This window comes from Loxodonta africana, chromosome 6 (assembly GCF_030014295.1).
Source record: "Loxodonta africana isolate mLoxAfr1 chromosome 6, mLoxAfr1.hap2, whole genome shotgun sequence".
Taxonomy (NCBI): Eukaryota; Metazoa; Chordata; class Mammalia; order Proboscidea; family Elephantidae; genus Loxodonta; species Loxodonta africana.
Window position 1 is genome coordinate 2,694,636 of NC_087347.1, and position 24,733 is coordinate 2,719,368.

General features: G+C 44.2%; 2 protein-coding genes across 2 annotated transcripts; both read right to left on the reverse strand.

Moving 5' to 3' along the window:
* Positions 1-2,738: 2,738 nt before the first annotated feature.
* LOC100658249 (olfactory receptor 9S13-like) lies at positions 2,739-3,750 on the reverse strand. Its single transcript, XM_003421152.3, has one exon. It carries the CDS (start codon positions 3,687-3,689, stop codon positions 2,739-2,741), a length of 951 nt encoding a protein of 316 aa, XP_003421200.2. The 5' UTR covers positions 3,690-3,750.
* Positions 3,751-15,734: 11,984 nt separating this feature from the next.
* On the reverse strand, positions 15,735-17,137 carry LOC100658526 (olfactory receptor 9S13-like). The gene has a single exon (XM_003421153.3). The coding sequence runs from the start codon at positions 16,683-16,685 to the stop codon at positions 15,735-15,737; it is 951 nt and encodes a 316-aa protein (XP_003421201.1). The 5' UTR covers positions 16,686-17,137.
* Between the last annotated feature and the right edge of the window lie 7,596 nt (positions 17,138-24,733).

Consider the following 24,733-nt stretch of genomic DNA (forward strand, 5'->3'; position numbering starts at 1 on the left):
ATTAACATTAAAATCATAAAATAATATATAAACAAGACAAAAAATAAAAATAACTAAAGCTAGAAACCTCATTACAATCCAGTATCTTGGGGCTCAAATTCTAGACCCTAAGTTTCTGTGTGAACATATGTGAGTTACACCTTCCTTCTGACTCACTTTAGTATGATGCTTTATTGTTATTACTAATGATATTGCTATTTTTGTTATTATCCTTGGCATACTCCCTCTATAACATTTCCTAAAAAAAAAAAAGAACTCCTAAATCATCTCCTGGAAGTGAGTTAAGAAATCAACAAACCGTTGCCATCAAGTGGATTCCAACACATAGTGACCCTATAGGACAGAGTAGTACTGCCCGATAAGGTTTCCAAGGCTGTAAAACTTCACAGGAGCGACGGTCACATCTTTCTTCTGTGTAGAGGCTGGTGAGTTGGAACACTGATCTTTTGGTTAGCAGTCCAGTGTTTAACCACTGTGCCATCAGGGATCCCTATTATCAGCTTTCCTGTCCTTTCCTGACTTCCAGGCCTTGCCCTTGGGCTTGTGTGCCCATTTAGTCTCCTTTTGTTTTATAGTCCTATCTAATCTTTGGCTGAAGGGTGAACCTCAGGAGTGACTTCAGTACTGAGTTAAAAAGGTGTCTGGGGCTATACTCTTGGGGTTCCTCCAATTTCTGGCAGACCAGTAAGTCTGGTCTTTTTTTATTTTTTTGTGAGCTAAAATTTTGCTGTACTTTTTTCTCCGGCTCTGTCCAGGACCCTCCACTGTGATCCCTGTCAGAGCAGTCAGTGGTGGTAGCTGGGCACCATCTAGTTGTACTGGACTCAGTCTGGTGGAGAGTGTAGTACTGGTGGTGCATTAGTCATTTGGACAAATATTTCCCTCTTGTGTCTGGTTTTCTTCATTCTCCCTTGCTCCAGATGGGAGCAGATATTATGCCAATTGAGCTAGATGTTCCCTGAGACCACGGTGCCCATTGCCCTCAGCCCAGTAATTTGGTCCCTCTCAAGCGGTTTGAGTGTATCTATGGAGCTTCCAGGACCTTGCCTTGCACAAGTTGTGCTGGCTTCCCTAGTATTGTGTGCCCTTCACCAGAGTTACCACTTATCTATTGTCTATTTAGTGTTTTTCTGTCCCCACCTCTCTCCTCCCTCATAACCATCAAAGATTGTTTCTTTTTAACCACTTTGTTGTATATATAACCACTTTGTTATATATATATGCAGCTTACTTTTTTTCACTTCACAATATATTCCCAAGATTCTTGATTATTCTATGTGTTTATTTCAAATGTTTTAAACATCATGCAACTATGTATCAGTTTATTTGTGTAATCTTATGTTGGAGGGTATTTAGACTCTTTTGCTATTTTTTTCTTCAGCGATGAACAGCAAAGCGACGATCAATCTTTTTTCCTTCTAAGATATACGTCTAGAAGTGAATTCTTGAGTAGCAAAATATACATTTTTTCTGTCATTTATATCCATTTTAGTCTTATATATGGAAGCTCCATTACATATTTCTTTTTTTGCCATTTATTTATACTATTCAGCCCCAGAGGTGACACCCTGGTTACACTGGAGAGGATCTGCTTGAGTAACTGGGGGGATGGCACACTGTGGGGATTGACGGTTATTGATGCCAATCCTTGTACTCCAGTTCTGGGGTCTTTACCAAGTCTCTGTGAGTCTGGCCTGTTTGTATTTATAACTTCCATGAGAACATGAGGGAAAACTGTTCTATCTATAAATTATCTTGGCTTTCAACTGTCTCTAGTGAATAAGTGCATCATATTAAATGTTTCCTTCTTTATCCTCTTAAATGGTTAAATTTCTCTTCAAAGGTTGTACTGATTAAACAAAACTAGCAGTGCGTGAGCTCCCATTTTCTTTATCTTTCTTTGTTTTGATGAGTGTGTTAAGTATATATCATTAAAAAAGTTTGCATTTCCTTCTTTCTAATGACTTCCAGTATCTTTTCAAAACATTTTCAGCCATTTTATTTTCATTTTCTATTTTTCTACTAGATATTTGGCAATACTAAACTTTGGATTGCTAGAATTTTAAAAGGAGTATTGATTTTTGAAGGACAAGTTCCTCCTCCTTGTTCTTATTTTTCATACATTCTTGGGATGTTCTTTGATACAACCGCAAAATCAATTGCATTTGATTTGTCTATCTTCATATAAAAGACAGGTCAATTAAACTTCTAAAACATAACCTGGAGGACTTTCTGTGATCTGAATAAGCAGATTTTTTTTTTTTTGTCATATGACAAGGCATAATAGATGGATAAGTGTACTACATTAAATGTAAGAAATTCTGTTGAACAAAAACACCATTAGAGAGTGAATATAAAAGCGACAAAGTGGAAGGAGATATTTGCACATCATATGATCAGCAAAGGCCCACATCCAGAATGTATAAGGAGCTCCTAAAAATCAATAAAAAAAAGTGCAGACCACAGGTACTATCCCTAACAGAATATCCAAATGACCACTAGATGTATGAAAAGATGTCCAACTTCATTCACCAGTAAGAAAGTGCAAGTGAAGCATAAGATACACATTAAATGGCTAAGAAAAAAAAAAAAAAAGACAATATTAATTTTACAACAATGTGAAGCAAATGCAACTCTCATATACTTTTAGGGTGCATATAAATTGCTATAAACATGCTTTGAAAACTTTTTGGCAATATTTAAGAAACGAACTTCTGCTTACCCGTTACTGCCCTCCTTTATGTGGTTGCGTGTTTTCGGCCCAGCCTCCATAGGGCCTCCTTAACATCCTTGTTCCGTAGACTGTAGATGAGGGGGTTGAGCATGGGAATGACCAGGGTGTAGAAGATGGAGACCACCTTGCCCTGTTCCATGGACTCCACAGCCTCTGGCTGGGTGTACATGACAAAGATGGTCCCATAAAATAGGGACACTGCAATCATGTGGGAGCCACAGGTGGAGAAGACCTTGTGTCTCCCAGTTCCTGAGTGCATCCTCAGGATGGTCACTGTGATGTAGCCATAGGAGATGAGGACAACGAGCGTGGTGCTCACAATGATCAGCCCACAGATGCTGAACATGACCAGCTCATTGAAGGCCGTGTTGGTGCAGGCAATCTGGAGCAGGGGTGGCACATCGCAGAAGAAGTGGTTGATGAGATGGGAGCTACAGAACGAGAGGCGGAATGTGAGGCTGGTCTGCACAATGGAGTTGACACAGCCTCCACAGTAGGTGCCCAGCACCAGGTGGGTGCAGGCTGAGGGGCACATAGTGACCGGGTACCGCAGGGGGCTACAGATAGCCATGAAGCGGTCATAGGCCATGGTGGCCAGGAGGAAAGTCTCGGTGGTACCCAGCAGGCAGAAGAAGAAGAACTGGGTGGCACAGCCAGTGAAAGTGATGACCTTGGTTGGGGAGAATAAGTTGGCCAGGGCCTTTGGGGCGATGACAGAGGAGTAGCAGAGGTCTAGGAGGGAGAGGTTCTTGAGGAAGAAGTACATGGGGGAGTGGAGGCGGGTGTCCACTGTAATGACCATGATCATTGTGAGGTTTCCCAGCATGGTCACCACATACAGGGCCAGGAACACAGCAAAGAGCAGGGCCCGTGTCTCCAGCTCACCCTCAAACCCCACTAGCACAAACTCCTGCAATGACAGTCCTGAGAGATTCCTATCTCTGTGTGTTGGCATGGTCCCAGATTATGGACGAGGTGGGGCAGAGAGGGGTCAGTGAGATGAAGTGGGTCACTGTTCACTGTCACATGTCCTCCTGGAGCACAGGGCCTGTCAGTGTCACTGGCCGCTGCCCAGGGGATGACAGCTGCCTGGTTCTCACTCCAGATGAGCTTGGCCTGTAAGGACGACTTTTCCTCTGACAGTGAATTCACAAACAGGTATGGAGCTCCCACCATGTCAACCCAGGAAGCAAGGAAGCCACCAAAGACTCCCAGGTCCTGTTGAAAGGATCCAGGGGCCAATTAAAAAGTGCTCCTATTAGCCAAAGATGAAATAATTTCAGCATCAAACATAAATAAATAAACAAACACTAACTAACTAAATAAACTAAACAAATTGAAGCATAACAAATGTATAAAAATCTGTGAGCTCATAATGACACTCCAAAAAGTAAATAATAAAAACATGAACCAAAAAAACCCCCAAAAACTCATTAGTCCACTTTGGGGGTTGTTATGGCACCATCTCATTATTCTGCCAATTTATAAGTAAAAAAATTAAACACTTATGGTTCCTTTCCTCTTGGGGTTATTATTTCAGAGCAACCAACGAGTTGAGTAGGTGAAGTTCTTTTTCATTGCTATCAATGCAGAAGTAACAATAGACCTACAAGGTCACTGCTTTGTCCTCTGAATGAAGATACAGTCCTGGGCATTAGCCACCGATGGCCGCTAACACCAGTAGGTTGAGGGTGACAGGGACCTCCACACTGGATGGTCAACTGGCAGCACCAGGCCTCATTGATCCATCTTACAGAACTCAAGTGGGGAAATAGGAGGTTAAGGGCTTCCTACTGGGACGTGCTAGGAAGTTCACAGCCCTCCTGTGAAGTATTCCCACCATGATGAGGAGGAAAGAAACAAATGAACTTGAATCTGATCAAACTCTCCACCTAACTACCCATAGACTGGAAATGGTATTAAACAGGGCATTATGGGCATTATGTGTAAAATGACCATAGGGCTACAACTGAACAAAATCAGCATCTGTGAGACTCTACTGGACAAATGACTTGGTGTTTTCAACAAATAAATGGCAGGAGAAATGAGGCGGGCGGGTGGGAGAGGTAGTTTTGTCATGCGTGAGACAGGACTTCAGAGACAAAGCAAACAAATGCCACACACGAGCTCCGAATCCAATCAGCCATGTATGAAAATTATCTCAGACAATTGGGAACATACACGGGGTGGTGGATGACATTTAGGGACAGTTGCTAATTTTGTGGAGTGTGATGCTGGTATTTCAGGGATGTTTTCAAAAGCTCTGTATTTGTCAGAGATACAAACTGCAGTGTTGGAGGAAACATGTAGTCCTGAATTTGCTTTAAGATTCTCTCAGCGACTATGATAACAATGAAACGTGGGAGGATCGGTGAAAGGACAGCAGAGCAAAGATAATTTTGTATTTACAGGTGTGTGAAATTTTCCCTAATAAAAAGTTAAAAAAAAATGTATTGAGTACTTACGCCCTATAAGAGTCTGAGATGCTACTGAGCGTGTGCGGAGAAGCCTGACAGAGCTGATGGAGCTGAGTTAGTAGCCCCTGTGTGGGACAGAAGGTCAGCCCCTCCCCTACCAAGAGTCAGTGCTGTGCCCCCTGTGGGCCTGCACCCTCCTTGGTGCTTTTCCCTCCCTGCCCACATATCCCACCCTGCTCTTTCTGCCTTATTCACTTATCCACTCACTCAGTTGTGTTTACTGAACACACCTAGAGCCCCAGTTCTGTGCCTGGTAGATTATATCTCCAGCTCCCGGATGAAGGCTAAATAGCGACCAGCTCTCCCCAGGTTATAGAGAGTGCTATCTGTCTCCCCTGGAGGTCTTGGTACCCTGACCCTGTACCTGGTTGCAGTGGCCCTCTGTCAGCCAGGGTCTCTGTGTCCTTGAGGACCTCAGGGGTTTCATCAATGCCCAGCTGTCAGACAGATCATGGGCAGGGACAGCCCAGTCCCAGGGTCTGAGAGCTAGCAGAGACAGGCAAAGACACATGCAGAGATGGCGTACTCTCTCCATTGTCCTCACTCAGGCCCACTCGCATGGCCGTCAGCATTTCTTCAGGGCCAGAATGCTTTAGGCAGGGTGGTCACTCTCCTATGTGATGCCAGGCAGAGTTGGACCCTGCCTGGTCCTGCCTTCATCACAGCACAGAACATGCAGGATGGCCCTGAGCATGGTGGGCTCTGCAGAAATGCTAGCCCCCAGCAGTGCCACAAAGGCTGGCCAGAGAGAGCCCTACTGGGGGAGACTGGGTGAGAGAGAGAAGAAGGAAGGCAGGTGTGAGCTCCAGGAGGGACAGTCAGGGTGACATTGCAGGCAGGTCTCATGGACCCCAGAGTCCAGGCCCTGGGCTGAAAGAGTGGCCTTTGGAGGAATGAGCTCCCCAAGGCGAAGTCATGGAAGACAAAGGTATGTGTGGAAGCCCATCCAGAGTCCCTCCTGACCCTACTTGCTCTCCAAAATGCTATTCCTGGGCTGGTCAGTGAGAACCTACTATTTCAACAGAAGGGGTACAGATGAAAGCATGGGTCATCCTATTTTCCTCTCCTGGGGAGACATCCATTCCTACCGACTATGACAGGACAAGGGTGTCCAGTCAAAACACCCTGGGCTCTGGACCTGCCTATTGGGCTGCTGAGCTGGGAGAAGTGGGGGATGAGAAGGGACACTGCCGTGTCAGCAGCCCTGGTGATACTCTTGGTTCTGATGGACGCTCCATGCTCACCCACTGTCACTCGTTCATGATAGGGACACCAGAGCTGAGGTGGTTCATCTCTCCCTCACCATCTTCTTACTAGTATATTTTGCCACTGTCAGCCCCCAGGTCTTCAAAAAATGGAATAAATCCAGCAGAGTAGCCATTGAGGCCGTGGGGTAAGATATGGCAGGGCCACCAGCATTTCCTCCCCAAAGCCCAGCTCTGTTTCTAAACAAGGCAAACCCTGCCGCTCCTAGAGGACCTGATGGCATCTTTGGACATCAGCTTGTCAACCAGCCTTCACTAGCCTTCACTACCGCCCAGGAAATGCAGTCATGTGATGAAGGAGAGCCCAAGTGCTCTGTGACCCTGTGTCTGTAATGAACACATAATCTGTCCTTTCTGCCCTATTCATAGTCACTGAGAGTGGTCCCTGGACCAGCAGTCCCGCCATCATCTGGAGCTTCTTAGAAATGCAGAAACTTGACTTGACCTGCTGAGACAGAAACTGAGTTGAAATGAGTCTAGGGAGGTCTTGCTTTCAGTGTGGCTTTGGGAGGCTCTGCGCCTAATGTCCTTGAAGCTGAGGCCAGAGCTCAGCAAGTGCAGGAGGGTGGTCAGTTTGTCACCTGCCAAGAGCAGCCCTTGAGTGCTTCCTGTGTACACATGCCCTTGGCCACCTCATTCACGTATTATCTTTTACCTATGGGCAGCCCTTCTGGGGGTATCTTACCCAACCTTTTCCAGATGAAAGCCCCAAACCACCCAAGAAGGTGTGCTCTGGGGTCTCCCAGGCTCCTGACTCTGATCTGTACTGATGGTGATGACCCGGCACTGAAGATCCCTGTCCCACCCATCTAGAGATGGACCCTCGGCAGTGAAAAGAGGGAGAGAAACTGTTAGATGGGGTACCTGAGTCCCAGATGGGTGCGGGTGCTTCAGGTTCTGGTGCAGGGTGCTGCCGGGTACTCAATGGAGACAGGGGAGACTCAGCTCTGCTTCTCCACGCCTGGTTCCTGTTGCTGGGTGGCACAATGTTGGGGATTTCTCATCGTGGGATCACTGCAGGGACTTTTCTCTGTGCCTGGCAAGGGTTGGACTTGGGCATCATATGGCCAATTAGGGGAGAGCCTGGCCTGCTGCCCTGGGACTCCTGGCCCCCTGGGTCTCAGGAGGCTATAGCCTTGTCACCCATCTGTGTCTGATCACCTTGCCTTAAGATGGGGGTGGAGGCAGCCTGAAGTCCCTCAGCAGCCCCTGGAGGGTCAACAGGAGACAAGCTCAAACAACTGGGAGGAAGCTGGAGGCCTTTGTTGGGATCTCGCTCCCTTCTGGGCGCAGGGGGACAGCTATCCCATAGCCCTGCCGTCAACTCCCCCACACGCTGCTCATCTAAATGTGTATTTTTTCCAGAAGTGTGTCTGCATGCTGGTGGATTTTTGTTTGAACCACACCCCAACATCCGTCAGTTCACATGACAATACGTAGGCATGTCTCTAAGTTAGTGAGTGGTTTCAGGTGTCCCCTCAGTGGCCCTTTGCTGGGGCACAGTACACCTCCTTAGGCTTCTTCCCAGGACACACACTCCGCCCACATTCTTTCTCTTCATGGACAAAGGATGCACTGAATGTCCTCATGAGCCCCTGTGCACATTCCCGCAGGCTGAGTTTCCACAGATAGCATCATGCGCTATCAGTGGACAGTTTATTTTGTAAACACTGCTTTTTTCTCTGCAAAAATATACATTTTCGTTTCTCCCCTGGCACATGACAAAGTATGTGTCCCTTCCTCTCACGAGTGCTTCATGTTACCAGTCTTCTTCATATTTGCTCATCTAATGGGCAAATTGTCTAATTTTAGGTTCATGTCTCTCCTTCCTAAAGAGACCTCTTCCTATATTCATTGCCCATTTGCAGCCCTACTTCTGTGCTCCTTCTCTTTCAAATGACGTCTTGTATCCTGGCCCCCAGTCAGCTGAGAATGTTCCTACCTGACCTGGGCAGCCTGATTCTCAAAGAGACACCTTGGCCAGGCAGTCCAGGCAGCTGAGCCCACCTAGTGGGTGCTCCCATCCCAGGCCATGTGCCCCAAGGCTTGATGAGAGGTGGCTAGTCGGCGAATTCACAGCTTTGTTTGCCAGTGTGAGACAGAGACATCTCCCTATTTTTGGTTTAAAGAAAAATCTCAACCTAGTCACCTAGGTGGCACTGTCCACAGAACTTTTAGGACGGTGGACATGGTATCTCTCTGCCCTGCCCAATATGGCAGCCACCAGCCGCATGTGAATAGTGAACTCTTGGAAAATGCGGATTTCACCCTGAAACATAATTTTTAGTTAAATTAAAGTAGTTGTTAGTTGTCGTTAGGTGCCGTCAAATTAGTTCTGACCCATAGCAACCTTATAAACAACAGAACGAAACACTGCCCCATCCCGCACCATCCTCACAATCATTGTTACACTCGAGCCCATTGTTGCAGCCACTGTGTCAGTCCATCTTGTCAAGGGTCTTCCTCTTTTCCACTGACCCTCTACCTTACCAAGCATGATGTCCTTCTCAAGGGACAGGTCCTTCCTGATAACATGTCCAAAGTCCATGAGACAAGTCTAGCCATCATCACTTCCAAGAAGCACCCTGGCTGAACTTTTTCTAGGACAGATTTGTTTGTTCTTCTGGCAGCCTGTGGTATATTCAATATTCTTCTCCAACACCATAATTTAGAGGCATCAATCCTTCTTCAGTCTAACTTATTCATTGTCCAGGTCTTGCATGCATATGAGGTGACTGAAAATATCATGGCTTGGGTCAGGCACACCGTAGTCTTCAAGGTAACATCTTTGCTTTTCAACACTTTAAAGAGGTCTTTTGCAGCAGATTTGCCCAATGCAATGCTTCGTTTGATTTCCTGACTTCTATTTCCACGGGTGTTGATTGTGGAACCAAGTAAAATGAAATCCTTGACGACTTCAATCTTCCCTCCATTTATCATGATGTTGTTTATCAGTCCAATTGTGAAGATTTTTGTTTTCTTTATGTTGAGGTGTAATCCATACTGAAGTCTGTAGTCCTTGATCTTCATCAGTAAGTTCTTGAAGTCCTCTTCGTTTTCAGCAAACAAGGTTGTGTGATTTGCATAATGCAGGTTGTTAATGAGTCTTCCACTAATCCTGATTGATGTTCTTCCTCATATAGTCCAGCTACTCGGATTATTTGCTCAGCATACAGATTAAATAAGTATGGTGAAAAGATACAACCCTGATGCACACCTTTCCTGACTTAAAACCATGCAGTATCGCCTTATTCTGTTTCAACAACTGCATCTTGATATATATACAGGTTTGACATGAGCACAATTAAGTGTTCTGGAATTCCTATTCTTCAAAATTTTATCCATAATTTGTTATGATTCACACAGCCTAATGTCTTTGCACAGTCAATAAAACACAGATAAACATCTTTCTGGTAGTCTCTGCTTTCAGGCAAGATCCATGTGACTTCGGCAATGATATCTCTCACTCTACATCCTCTTCTGAATCTGGCTTGAATTTCTGGCAGCTCCCTGTTGATATACTGCTGCAACCCCTTTTGAATGATCTTCAGCAAAATTTTATTTGTGTGTGATATTAATGATATTGTTTAATAATTTCTGCATTCTGTTGGATCATTTTCTTTGGAATGGGCACAAATATGTATCTTTTCCAGTCAATTGGCCAGATAGCTGTCTTCCAAATTTCTTGGCATAGACAAGTGAGCAACTCCAGTGCTGCATCCGTTTGTTGAAACATCTCAGTTGGTATTCTGTCAATTTCTGGAGCCTTGTCTTTTGCCAAAGTCTTCAGTGCAGCTAGGACCTCTTCCTTCAGTACCATTGATTCTTGATCATATACTACTTCCTGAAATGGTTGAAAGTTGACCAACCCTTTCTGGTACAGTGATTTCGAGCATTCCTTCCATCTGCTTTTGATGCCTTCCTGCGTCATTCAATATTTTCCCAATAGAATCCTTCAAAATTTCAACTCAAGGCTTGAATCTTTTATTAATTTCTTTCGGCTTGAGAAATGCTGAATGTGTTCTTCCCTTTTGGTTTTGTAACTCAAGGCCTTTGTGTTTTCATTATAATATTTTACTTTGTTTTCTCGATCTGCCCTTTTAAATCTTATGGCCAGCTCTTTCACTTCATCATTTCTTCCATTCGCTTTAGCTGCTGTAAGTTCAAGGGCAAGTTTCAGAGTCTCTTCTGACATACATTTTGATCTTTTCTTTTTTTCCTGCCTTTTCAATGACTTTTTGCTTTCTTCATGTATGATGTTCTTGATGTCTTTCTACAACTCATCTAGTCTTTGGTCATTAGTGTTCAATGTGTCCAATGTATTCTTGAGATGGTCTCCAAATTCAGGTAGGATATACTCAAGAATCTTTTTTTGGCTCTGTGTACAAGTTTTAATTTTCTTCAGTTTCAACTTGAACTTACATATAAGCAATTGATGGTCTGTTCCATAGTCAACCCCTGGCCTTGTTCTGACTGATGATATTGAGTTTTTCCTAAGTCTCTTTCCACAGATGTGGATCCTGTGTTAATTTGATTCCTGTGTATTCCAGGTGGCAAGGTCCATGTGTATAGTCACCATTTATGATGTTGAAAAAAGGTATTTGCAATAGGCAATTCATTGGTCTTGCAAAATTCTATCATATGATCTCTGGTCTCATTTCTATCACCGAGGCAATATCTTCCACCTACCAGTCCTCTTCTTTGTTTCCAACTTTTTCATTCCAATCACCAGTGATTACCAATGCATCAGGATTGCATGTTCAATCAATTTCAGAGTGCAGAAGGTGGTAAAAATCTTCAATTTCTTCATCTTTGGCATTAGTGGTTGGTGCATAAATTTGAATAATAGTCATATTAACTGCGCTTCCTTGTAAATGTGTGGATATTATCCTATCGCTGACAGTATTGTCCTTCAGGGTAGATCTTGAAATGTTCTTTTTGATGATGAACACAACACTGTTCCTCTCTAATTCGTCATTCCTGGCATAGTAGATCATATGATTGTCCAATTCAAAATGGCCATTACTGGTCCATTCCAGCTCACTAATGCCTAGGATATCAATGTTTATGCTTTTTGTTTCATTTTTGATGACTACTTAATACTTTCATACTTCATACATTCCATGCTCCAGTTATTAATGGATGTTTGCAGCTGTTCTCGTTTTGAGTTGTGCCACATCAGCAAATGGAGGTCTTGAAAGCTTGCCTCCATCCATGACATTAAGGTCTACTCTACTTTGAGGAGGCAGCTCTTCCCCATTCATATGTTGATTGCCATAATTTAAAAAGCAACATGGAACTCATTGCTGTAGCTCTGGTCAGGGCAGCCTGGGAGCCCAGACACCAGGCAGGATGGAAGTCTCCCCTGCAAAAATCAATATCTGAACTCTTAATCCTTCTCTTTTCTTCTACAGACGATCTCGTCCATTTTTCTTTAGGGCTGTTGCTGCTTTTGTATTGATTTTTATTATCTTTTCATATATTACAAAACCTTGATGGCTTAGGCATGTGGAAAGCTTATTTTCCAGCCTACTGTCTGTGCTTTAACTTTGTAAAGACCTACCTGTCATCTTTCCTTAGTGACCTCTGCATTTTCTGTCAGCCTTGTAACTGCCTTTACATGCACACTTAAAAAATGAAACAGCAAAAACCCACTAAAGCAAAACCAAACCAAACCAAAAACATATGTGTAATTGTATACTTATCTATTTTTCAACAATTAGCAAATTAATGTACCTAAAATTTGTATTTGTTTATGGAGTGAACAGGAGTCTAACTTTGTGTTTTTCCAAGCAGAAAATCAATCACCCACTTTTGAATATCCTCAACCTTTCCATGGTTCTTTTATTTTATTTTCAATTTTAAGTTTTAATAAAAAGATTATGACAAAATATTTACAGCCTTATCATATCATCATACAGATAACATTAATTAACATTTATATCATCAAATAATAAATTAACAAGAGGAAAAATCAAAAGAACCAAAGCTAGGAACCTCATTACAACCCAAAATGTTGGGGTTCAAATTCAAGACCCAAAGTTTCTGTGTGATCTTATGTGAGTTACACATCCCCTTTGACTCATTTTAGTATTACATTTTATTGTTATTATTAATGATATTGCTATTCTTGTTATCATCCTCACCATACTCCCTCTATAGCCTTTTCTGAAAACCTGTTGCCATCTCGTTGATTCTGACTCATAGTGACCCTGTAAGAACTCCTAAATCATCTTCCGAAGGTGAGTTAAAAAAACAAAACAAAACAAAACAAAAAAAAGCAACCTACTGCCACTGAGTCAATTCCAGCTCATAGCCACCCTATAGGACAGAGTAGAACTGCCCCACAGAGATTCAAGGCTGTAAAGCTTTACAGGAGTAAAATGCCATATCTTTCTCCTGTGGAGGGGCTAGTGTGTTGAAACTGTCAGCCTTTCAGTTAGCAGCCAAGTGCTTAAGCACTGCACCAGTAGAGATCCCACCGAGGTGAGTTTGAGCTTTATAAAAAGTATGGAAGTAGCTTATGTAACTATGAAAATGGAAAAAACCAACAATGGAAGAGAAGATGTTTTTGAAGACATTATAAAAGATAATTTTTCTGCATTGAAGAAGGAATTGAATTGCCAGCACCCTAGCTCTGAACTGTGCCTACAGGAAGACTCGCTCAGAAGAGCAAGGCTGAAGGGGAGCTGAAGGTGATGGGGCAGCAGGGACCACATCTTTGTATGCCGAAGAGTGTGCCTCTGAACATCAGTTCTGAGTAATGTGAACCGTTGTTTTTTTCTTTATTGTAAAAAAGATTTCTGCAACTAAAGAAGCTTGGAAAATGCTGGGGTAGGCCAGTACCTTTCTTCTCAGAGTCTCTAATATGTTGGCAATCATTGCAAATCCACAGGATAGAGAGGCAGTGTGCCTACTTATTTGGATACCCATTTTTGCAGGGAGTTTCTTGAAAGATTAAGGTCTCATAAATTATGCTTTTAGGTGATGCTGTGCTAGGTTCTGACTAGGCTGGGGAAACATTCTGATCTGAGTGAAGTCAGTCCCAATGTGGAGATAAGGAAAGTGTGTGTATAGCTGGGGTCAGAATTTGAGAGGGGTCACTGCTCAGGACAATGTAAGGGGTTGTCAGGCAATCTTCTTCCCAGTTGGGCTCATCATCAGCCTTGACCTCATGCTCTTTCCCTCAATGGGGGTGGAAGAAACATGGGGCTTGATGTTTCCAGTAATGATTTTAAACACTGAACATTGCGGACTGTTGAAGTCCCTTTGCTTCCGTCACTCCATATTGTTATCCGCTTCCCTCTCTCCAAAGAGACACATACTATTATGACTTTTCTCGGGATATTTTTACTGCATATATCTATAGACATAGATAAATATGTTTAATTTTGTGTTTTTATTTTACATTTAACATTAACCACTGTATTATATATATGCAGCTTACATTTTTCCACTTCACGTTGTATTCCTAAGATCCTTCCTTTTACTATGTAATTATTGCAAATATTTTAAACATCATATGAATATGCCTCAACTTATTTGCACAATCTTCTGTTGGAGGGTATTTAGCCTCTTTTATTCTTTTTTTATTATTGATGAATAATTCAGCAAAGATCAACCTTCTTTCCCTCTGAGATAAATATCTAGCAGGGAATTCTTGAGCAGGAAAATACACATTTTTCCTCAACCTCTTTAATATTCATGTTAATCTACTATCTGAAGGGCTACAGCGTATCTTTCTGCATTTTTGCCATTCAATTACACCACTGAGCCCCAAGGGTGAAAGCCTTCCCTGGGGTGACACCTTGGTTACTTGGGAGAGGACACAGTCCATGATCTGTTTGAGTGAACAGAGAGATGGCACATTGTGGGGAGAGAGGTTATTGATGCCAAATCTTGTCAGTTCTGTTCTAGGTTCTTTACCAAGTGTCTGTGCAGCTGGTCTGTCCATATTTGTAACTTCTGTGAGAACATGGGGGTGAACTGTTCTATCTATCTTGCTTTTGACTGTCTCTGGTGAACAAGTGCATCATATTAAATTTTTCCTTTTTTATCCACTTAAATGGCCAGATTTCTCTTCAAATGGTTGTATTGATTAAACACAACCAGCAGTGTATGAGTTCTATTTTCTCCATCCTTTGTTGTTTTGATGGGTGTGTTAGGTATATGCCATTTATTTTCTACCTTCTAATGAATTCCAGTACCTTGTCAAAACATTTTCAGTCATTTGATTTTCATTATCTATTTTCCTAATAGATATTTGACAATATTACCCTTTGGATTGCTAACTTTCTAAAAGGAGTCTTGATTTTGCAGGACAGACAAGTTCCTCTTCCTTATTCTCATTTTTCATACATTCTTTGGCTCTTCTTTGACATGATGCACTCTATTGTAGAATCAGTTTGTTCAATTCTATAAAAATCCTGTCAAGACAGGAGTAACACTGACTTTATAGGTTAAGTTGAATAATTAAAGCTTTTATTTTATTGCCCACCCCTGAACGTGTTTTAGACTCACATATACCTGACCACTTAATTTATGACAAAGGTGGCATTGTATCACAGTTGGAAAAGGGCTGGTTTTCAATAAATGGTCAATAGATAGCCATATAACAAAATAATAAAACTTATCCCTACCTCAAAGCAACCACAAAAATCAATTGCATATTTGTTGTTGATCTTAACATGAAGACTGGCCAATTAAACTTCCAGAACATAACCTGGATGACTATCTCTGTGATCTAGAGTAGGCAGTTTTTTTGTGATATGACACAGAATAAAAGATGCATAAACTTTCTAAACTTTCTACATTAAATGTAAGAAATTCTGTTGATCAAAAACACCATTACAGAGGGAATATGAAAGCCACGAAATGGAAGAAGATATCTGCACATCGCATCATCAGTGAAGAACTCGTATCCTGGATATATAAGGAGCTCCTACAAGTCAATAAGAAAAAGACTGAAAAAAAAAAGAAGTGCAAACATGGATATCATCCCTAGTAGAATATCCAAACGACCACTAAACACGTGAAAAGAAGCCCAACCTCATTCACCAGTAGAAAATGCAAGTGAAGCATAATAAGATACCCACTAAATGGACAAAATAATAAAGAAGAAATGACAGTATTAATTTCACAACAACGTGAACTGAATGGAACTCTCACACTCTTTTGGTGCACATAATAATTGCTATAAACCCTCTTTGAAAATTGCTTGACAGTATTTAAAAGATGCCCACCCATTACCGTTGTCCTTCACGTGGCTACAAGTTTCCAGCCCAGCCTCTTCAGGGCCTTCTTCACATCCTTGTTCCATAGACTGTAGATGAGAGGGTTGAGCATAGGGATGACCAAGGTGTAGAAGATAGAGACCACTTTTCCCTGCTGCATGGACTCCACAGCTCCTGGCTGGGCATACATCACAAAGACGGTCCCATAGAATAGGGACACAGCAATCATGTGAGAGCCACAGGTGGAAAAGACCTTGTGTCTCCCAGCTCCTGAGTGCATCCTCAGGATGGTCACTGTGATGTAGCCATAGGAGATGAGGACAAAAAGGGTGGTGCCCACAATGATTAGCCCGCAGATGCTGAACATGACCAGCTTGTTGATGGCCGTGTTTGTGCAGGCAATCTGGAGCAGGGGTGGCACATCACAGAAAAAGTGGTCGATGCGGTTGGAGCTGCAGAATGGGAGGCGGAAGGTAAGGCTGGTCTGTAGAATGGAGTTGAGGCAGCCTCCGCAGTAGGCGCCAAGAACCAGGCGGGAGCAGACTGAAGGACACACGATGACTGGGTAATGCAGTGGACTACAGATGGCCATGAAGTGGTCATAGGCCATGGTGGCCAGGAGGAAAGTCTCAGTGGTAGCTAGCAGGGAGAAGAAGAAGAACTGGGTGGCACAGCCAGTGAAGGTGATGGCCTTGGTTTGAGAGAAGAAGTTCGCAAGGGACTTGGGGGTGATGACAGAGGAGTAGCAGAGGTCCAGGAAGGAGAGGTTCTTGAGGAAGAAGTACATGGGGGAGTGGAGGTGGGTGTCCACTGTAATGACCACAATCATCGTGAGGTTTCCCAGTACGGTCGCCATATATAGGGTCAGAAACACAGCAAAGAGCAGGGCCTGGGTCTCCAGCCCACCCTCAAATCCCACTAGCACATACATCTGCAAAGAGAGTCCCGAGAAGTTCCCATTTCCATGAGTTGGCATGGCCCAAGAGTATGGATGAAGTGGGACAGAGTGGGACCAGTGAGAGGGAATGAGGGAGTGGGTCACTGTTCACTGTCACATGTCCTTCTGGAGCACAGGGCCTGTCAGTGCCACTGCCCACTGTCCAAAGGCCAACAGCCTCCTGGTTCTCACTCCAGATGAGCTTGGTCTGCAAGAACGACATTTCCTCTGACTCAGTTAACTCATAAGCACGTATGGGGTGCCACCTTGTCAAGCTAGAAAGCAAAGAAGCCACCAAAGACACCAAGGTCCTGTTGAAAGGACTCAGGGGCTAATTAAGATGAGGCTCCTATTGGCCAAAGATGAACCTATTTAAGCATCAAATTAACAAATAAAATACTACAACAAATTGAATCATAACAAATTTATAAAAATCTGTGAGCTCATAATGGTACTCAGAAAAGCAAATGAACAAAACAAAACAAAACAAAAAAAATACCCCAAAGACTCATGTCAACATTGGTGGTTTTTAGGGCACATCTCATTTTTCTGCCAATTCATAAATAAAAAGAATTCAACATGTATGCTTCCTTTCCTCGTGTGGATTCTATTTCAGGGCAATCAAAGAGTTGAGCAGGGGAAGTTCTTCTTTTTCATTGTTAATAAATGCAGAAGGATCAATAGGCCTAGGAAGTCATTGCTTTGTCCTCTAAGTGAGGGTATGGTTCGGGGCAGCAATCACCAATGACCGCTAACATCGGTAGGTGGAGGGTGATAGGGACCTCTACACTGGATGTTCAGCTGGCAGCACCAGGCCTCATTGATCCATCTCACAGAACTCAAGTGGGGAAATAGGAGGTCAAGGGCTTCCTGCTGGGACACACTAGAACGTTCACAGCTCTCCTATGAAGTATTCCCGCCATGATGAGGAGAGAAAGGAGGAAAGAAACAAATGAACTTGAATCTGATCGATGTCTCCATCTAACTACCCATAGATTGGAAATGGTGTTAAACAACCAGTCTACAGGGCATTACGTGTAAAATGACCACGGGGATTGTTTCTTGTTGTTAGGTGCTGCCGAATCAGTTCCGACTCATAGCAACCCTATGCACAACAGAACAAAACACTGTCCAGCCCTGCAACATCCTCAGAATTATTGCTCTGCTTGAGCCCCTTGTTGCAGCCACTGTGTCAACCCATCTCATTGAAGATCTTCCTCTTTTTCACTGACCCTCTACTTTACCAAGTGTCTTAGTCATCTAGTGCCACTATAACACAAATACCACAAATGGATGGCTTTAACAAAGAGAAATTTATTCTCTCACAGTCTAGTAGGCTACAAGTCCAAATTCAGGGTGCCAGCTCCAGGGGAAGGCTTTCTCTCTCTGTTGGATCTGGAGGGAAGTCCTTATCACCAGTCTTCTCTTGGTCTGGGAGCATCTCAGTGCAGGAACCTCAGGTCCAAAGGATATGCTCTGCTCTTGGCGCTGCTTTCTTGGTGGTGTGGGGTTCCCACGTCTCTCTGCTTGGTTCTCTCTTTTATATCTCAAAAGAAATTGGCTTAAGACACTATCTAATCTCTTAGACCTCATCAGTATAACAACCACTAATCCATCTTATTACATCATAGTGATAGGATTTACAACACATAGGGAAATCACATCAGAAGATAAAATGGTAGACAATCATACAAGGGAATCATGACCTCGCCACGCTGACAGATATTTTTCGGGGACACAATTCAATCCAGACACTAAGCATGATGTCCTTCTCCAGGGACTGATCACTCCTGATAACATGTCCAAAGTATGTGAGACGTAGTCTCGCCATTCTTGTCTCTAAGGAGCGTTTTAGTTGTACTTCTTCCGAGACAGAATTGTTCGTTCTTTTGGCAGTCCATGGTATGTTCAATATTCTTCGCCAACACCACAATTCAAAGGTGTCAATTCTTCTTCGATAGTCCTTATTCACTGTGCGGCTTTCCCATGCATATGAGGCGATTGAAAACATCATGGCTTGAGTCAGTCGCACCTTAGTCCTTGAGGTGATATCTTTGCTTTTTAACACTTTAAAGAGATGTCTTGCAGCTGATTTGCGCAATGCAATGCATCTTTTGATTTCTTGACTGCTGCTTCCATGGATGTTGATTGTAGATCCAAGTAAAATGAAATCCTTGACAACCTCAATCTTTTCTCCATTTATCATGATGTTGCTTATTGGTCCAGTTGTGAGGATTTTTCTTTTCTTTATATTGAGGTGTAATCCATACTGAAGGCTGTAGTCTTTGATCTTCATCAGTAAGTGCTTCAAGTCTTCTTGACTTTTAGCAATCAAGGTTGTGTCATCTGCATAACGCAGGTTGTTAATGAGTCTTCCTCCAATCCTGATGCCCTGTTCTTCACATAGTCCAGCTTCTCAGGTTATTTGCTCAGCATACAGATTGAATGGGTATGGGGTAAGGATACAACCTAGACACAACTTTCTTGACTTTAAACCATGCAGTATCCTCCTGTTTTGTTCAAATGACTGCCTCTTGATCCATGTGTCCTCATGAACACAATTAAGTGTTCTGGAATTCCCATTCTTTGCAATGATTTATTATGATCCACACTGTTGAATGCCTTAGCATAGTCAATAGAACACAGGTAAACATCTTTCGGGTATTCTGTGCTTTCAGCCAGGATCCATCTGACATGAGCAGTGATATTCTTGATTCCATGTCGTCTTGTAAATCCCACTTGAATTTCTGACAATTCCCTATCGATATATTGCCATAGCCACTTTTGAAAAATCTTCAGCAAAATTTTGCTTAAATGTGATATTAATGATCCAAAGATACAACTGACCAAAACTAGCATCTGGAACATTCTACCAGACAAAAATTACTTGGAGTTTTCAACAATTAAATGGCAGAGGAAAACGAGGTGGGCAGGTGGGAGAGGCAGTCATGTCATGGGTGAGACAGAATTTCAGAGACAAAGGAACGAAATGCCATGTGTGGGCACTGAGTCCAATCAGCCACACGTGGAAACTGTCTCTTAGAGAACTGAGGAAAGGGAAAGTCCACTGGGTGGTCGATGACATTTAAGGACAGTTGCTAGTTTTGTGTGGTGTGATGCTGATAGTACAGGGATGTTTTCAAAAGCTGTGCATTTGTGAAAGATACAGACTACAGTGTTGGAGGAAGCATGAAGTCCCAAATTTGCTTTAAGACTGTGTCTAGGGATGATGATGACAATGAAACATGAGAGAATTGGGGAGAGAACAGCAGGGTGTTGATAATTGTGTATTTGTAGGTGTGTAAAATTTTCCTGATAAAAAGTTGAAATTAAAAAACACGTATGTATTGAGTGCTCACTCTTTATGAGAGTGAGATGCTGCTGAGGGTGTGCAGAGAAGCCTGAAAGAGCTGATGGAGCTGAGTTAGTAGCCCTATGTGGGACAGAAGGTCATCCCCCACCCCCCAAAAGCCCATGCACTCCCCCCATTGTGGGCCTGCACCCTCCTTTGTGCTTGTCCCTCCCTGCCCGCATATCCGACCCTGCTCTTCCTGCCTTATTCACTAATCCATCCAATCAGTGGTGTTTACTGAACACACTCGAAGCCCTATTACTGTGCCTGGTAACTTACTATCTTAGCCTAGGGCTAAGATAGTAAGTTACAGTGGGTGCTGTCTGCCTGTCCCCCCTGTAGGATGGGCACCCATTTCTGCATTCCTGACCCTGTGCCTATACTCAGTGGCCTTCTGTCAGGTGGGGTCTCTCTGTCCTTGAGGACCTCAGGGGGCTCCGACTAAGGTCCAGCTGTCAGGCAGATCATGGGCAGGGACAGCCCAGCCCCAGGGGCTCAGAGCCAGCAGAGAGGAGAGGGCATATGCAGAGATGGCATATCCTCCCCTTCATCCTCACTCAGGCCCACCTGCATGGCCATCAGAGTTTCCTCCGGGCCAGAGTGCCAGGCAGAGTTGGGCTATGCCATGTCCTGTCTCCATTTCAGCAGAGCCTACAGGATGGCCATGAGAAGCGTGGGTTTTGTAGAAATGCTGGTTCCCAGCAGTGCCAAGAAGGCTGGCCAGAGACGGCCCTATTTGCGGAGACTGGGTGAGAGAGAAAAGAGGGGAGGAAGGTGTGGATCCTGGGAGGGAGGGTCAGGGTGACACTGCAGGCAGGTCTCATGGGTCCCAGCATCTAGTCCCTGGGCTGAGAGATGGTCTTTGGAGGAGTGAGCTCCCCAAGGAGGAGGGGTGCACGTCAAGGGTGTGTGTGGAAAGAGGCCCCCCTCCCAGGGTCCCTCCTGACCCTAGGATCTCTCCAGAATGCCACCCCTGAGCTGAATAGTGAGAATCAGGTATTCCAACAGAAAGGGGTGCTCATGAAAGTATGGGCCATCCTATTTTCCTCTCCTGGGGAGACATCCTCTCCTAACCCTGATGACAGCACGTAAGTGTCCAGTCAAACCACCCTGGGCACTGGACTTGCCGGTGGGGCTGCTGGGCTGGGAGGAGTGGGGGATGAGGAGGGAGTGTGCACTGGCAGCAGCCCAGGTGATGCTCTTGGTTCTGATGGAACCCCCCTGCTCGCTCACCCTCACTCGCTCGTGATGGGGACTCAGTGGTTGAAACTTCCAGGCTCCTGATCCTGGTCTGTGCTGGTGGTGATGACACAGCACTGTGGACCCCTGCCCTGCCTGTCCACATTTGGCCCCTCTACAGTGAACTTAGGGAGTGCAGGGGGCAATGGGTTACCTGGGTCTCAGCTAGGTCCAGGCGTTTCAAGTTCTGGTGCGGGAAGCTGCCGGCTCCTCAGTGGAGTCAAGGAAGGCTCAGCTCAGCTCCTCCACGCCTGGCCTCCACTGCTGGGTAGCGTGATGTTGGGGAGCGCACACCGTGGGGGTCACTGCAGGAACTTTTCTCTGTGCCTGTGACAGCTGGGACTCGGGCCTCACATGGCCAATTAGGGGAGATCCATGCCCTGGAGCGCTGGGATTCCTGGCACCCTGGGTCCTGAGAGGCTACAGCCCTGTTGCTAATCTGTGTCTGATCGCCTTGCCTTAAGATAGAGGTGGAGGCAGCCTGAAGTCCCTCAGCAGCCCCTGGAGGGTCAACAAGGGACAAGCTCCAACAACTGAGAGGAACCTGGAGGCCTCTGTGCGGAGCTTGCTCCCTTCTGGGCGCAGGGGAACGCCTGGCCCACAGCCCTGCTATCAACCTCCCACGCCCCCTGCTCTACTAGATGTGTGTATTTTCCAGAAGTGCCTCTGCATGCTGGTGGATTTTTGTTCACGTGTTTTCGTTTGAACCACACCCAACATTCATCAGTTCACCTGACAATGCGTGGGTGTCTCTCTAAGTCAGTGCATGGTTGGGGTTGTCCCCTCAGTGGCCCTGTGCCCGGCACGGTACACAACCTTAGGCTTCTTCCTAGGACACACCCTTGGCTCACATTCTCTCCCTTCATGGACAAGGACGCACTGAATGTCCTCACGAGCCCTGTGCACGTTCCCGCAGGCTGAGGCTCCACAGGGAGCATCATGGGCTATCAGCGGACAGTTTGCTTTATTTTGTAAACACTGCCCTTTTCTCTGCAAAAATGTACAGTTTCTCTTCTTCCATGGCACAGGAAAGAGTGGGTGTCCCTTCCCCTCACCAGTGCTTCATATCACCAGTCTTCTTCATATTTGCTTAAAAAAAAAAACAAAAAACTTTTTTTTTTTTTTTTTTTGCTTACCTATTAGATAATCCAAAAACCAAACCTGTTGCCGTCAAGTCAATTCTGACTCAAAGCAACCCTACAGGACAGAGTAGAACTGCCCATAGGGTTTTTCCGAGGAGCAGCTGGTAGATTTGAACTGCCAACCTGTTGGTTAGCAGCCAAGCTCTCAACCACTGTACCACCAGGGCTCACTAATGGCAAAAACGCTGTCTAATGGGCAAAGTGGTCTAATTATAGGGTCCTGTCTCTCCTTCCTAAAGAGATCTCTTCCTATATGCATTGTCCATTTGCAGTCCTACTTCTGTGATTTGGCTCTTTAAAATGACACCTTGTATCCTGGCCCCCAGTGGGCTGAATTAATGGCCATCCGGACCAGTCCTCTTGATTCTCAAAGAGGTACCTTAGCCACGCAGCTAAGCCCACCCAAAGTGGGTGCCCCACCCCAGACCATGTGTTTCAGGGAAGGACAGTCAGTGAGTTCACAGCTTTGTTTCCCAGCGTGGGACAAAGTCATCTCCTGATTTTTGCTTTAAAGACAATCCCACCTAGTCCCCTAGGGGGCACTGTCCCCAGAACGTTCAGGAGGATGGACATGGTCTCTCTCTGCCCTGCCTAATATGGCAGCCACCAGCCCCATGTGAGTAGTGAGCTCCTGGAATATGCTAGTGTCACCTGGAAACGTGGCCGTAGCACTTAACCACTACACCACCAGGGTTTCCAGAATTTTTAGTTAAATTAAATTAATTTAAATTTTCTTAGCCTTTCCACAATTCCTTTATTTCATTTTCAATTATAATAAAGAAGATTATAATGACAGAATATTTACTGGGTCATTATATCATCACCTAGTTAACATCAATTAACTTTTAAACCATAAAATAATATACGGACAAGAGGAAAAATCAAAAGAACCAAAGCTAGAAACGTCATTACAACCCAATATGTTGGAGTTCAAATTCCAGACCCAAAGTTTCTGTGTGAACACATGTGAGTTACACACCCCTTCTGGCTCACATTACTGTTCTGTTTTATTGTTATTACTGATGATATTGCTGCATGATCACCATACTCCTCTATAACCTTTTCTAAGAACTCATAAATTAACTCCCCAAAGTGAGATACAGCTTTATGAAAAGTACAGAAATAGCTATGAAATGGCAAATCGGACAATGGAAGAGAAGGTGTTTTTAAAGACATTATGAAAGATAATTTTTCTGCATTGAAGGAGGAATTGAATTGCCTGCTCCCTAGCTCTGACCTGTGCCTGCAGGAAGACTTGCTCAGAAGAGAAAGCTGAAGAGGAGACAAGGTGATGGGGCAGCAGGGACCACATCTCTGTATCCTGAAAAGTGTGCTTCTGAACATTAGTTCTGAGTGATATGAACCCATGTTTGTTTCTTTACAGTAAAAAAATATTTCTGTGATTAAAAAAGCTTGAGAAATGCTGAGTTAGAGCAGTTTGTCTCTTCTCAGAGTCTCCATATGGTGGCATGCTTTGCAAATCCACAAGATAGGGAGGCAGTGTGCCTACTTACCTGGATACCAATTTTTGCAGGGAGTTTCTTGAAAGATTAACGTCCCACAAATTATGCTTTTAGGTGATGCTGTGCTAGGTTCTGACTAGGCTGGAAAAACATTCTGATCTGGGTGAAGGCTATCTCAAGGTGGACATAAGGAATGCGTATGTATATAACCGGGGTCAGGATCTGAAAGGGGTCACTGCTCAGAATAATGTGAGCAGTTGTCAGGTGCTCTTCTTCCCGGCTGGGCTCATCATCAGCCTTGACCTCATGCTCTTTCCCTCAGTGGGGGTGGAAGAAACACGGGGCTTGATGTTTACAGTAATGATTTTAAAAACTGAACATTGTGGACTGTTGAAGTCCCTTTGTTTCCATCACTCCCTATTGTTATCTCCTTCCCTCTCTCCAAAGAGACGCCTATGACTATGACTTTTCTCTCAGAATATTTTTACTGCATATATCTATAGACATAGATAAATTTTTTTTAATAACTTTTATTAAGCTTCAAGCGAACGTTTACAAATCCAAGCAGTCTGTCACATATAAGTTTACATACATCTCACTCCCTACTCCCACTTGCTCTCCCCCTCTTGAGTCAGCCCTTTCAGTCTCTCCTTTCGTGACAATTTTGCCGGCTTCCCTCTCTCTCTATCCTCCCATCCCCTTTCCAGACAAGAGTTGCCAACACAATCTCAAGTGTCCACCTGATATAATTAGCTCACTCTTCATCAGCTTCTCTCTCCCACCCGCTGACCAGTCCCTTTCATTTCTGATGAGTTGTCTTCGGGGATGGTTCCTGTCCTGTGTCAACAGAAGGTCTGGGGAGCATGGCCGCCGGGATTCCTCTAGTCTCAG

Bases quoted from the DNA above. Each gene is read 5' to 3' on its own strand.
- LOC100658249 (XM_003421152.3), bottom strand. From the start codon at position 3,689: ATGCCAACACACAGAGATAGGAATCTCTCAGGACTGTCATTGCAGGAG.
- LOC100658526 (XM_003421153.3), bottom strand. From the start codon at position 16,685: ATGCCAACTCATGGAAATGGGAACTTCTCGGGACTCTCTTTGCAGATG.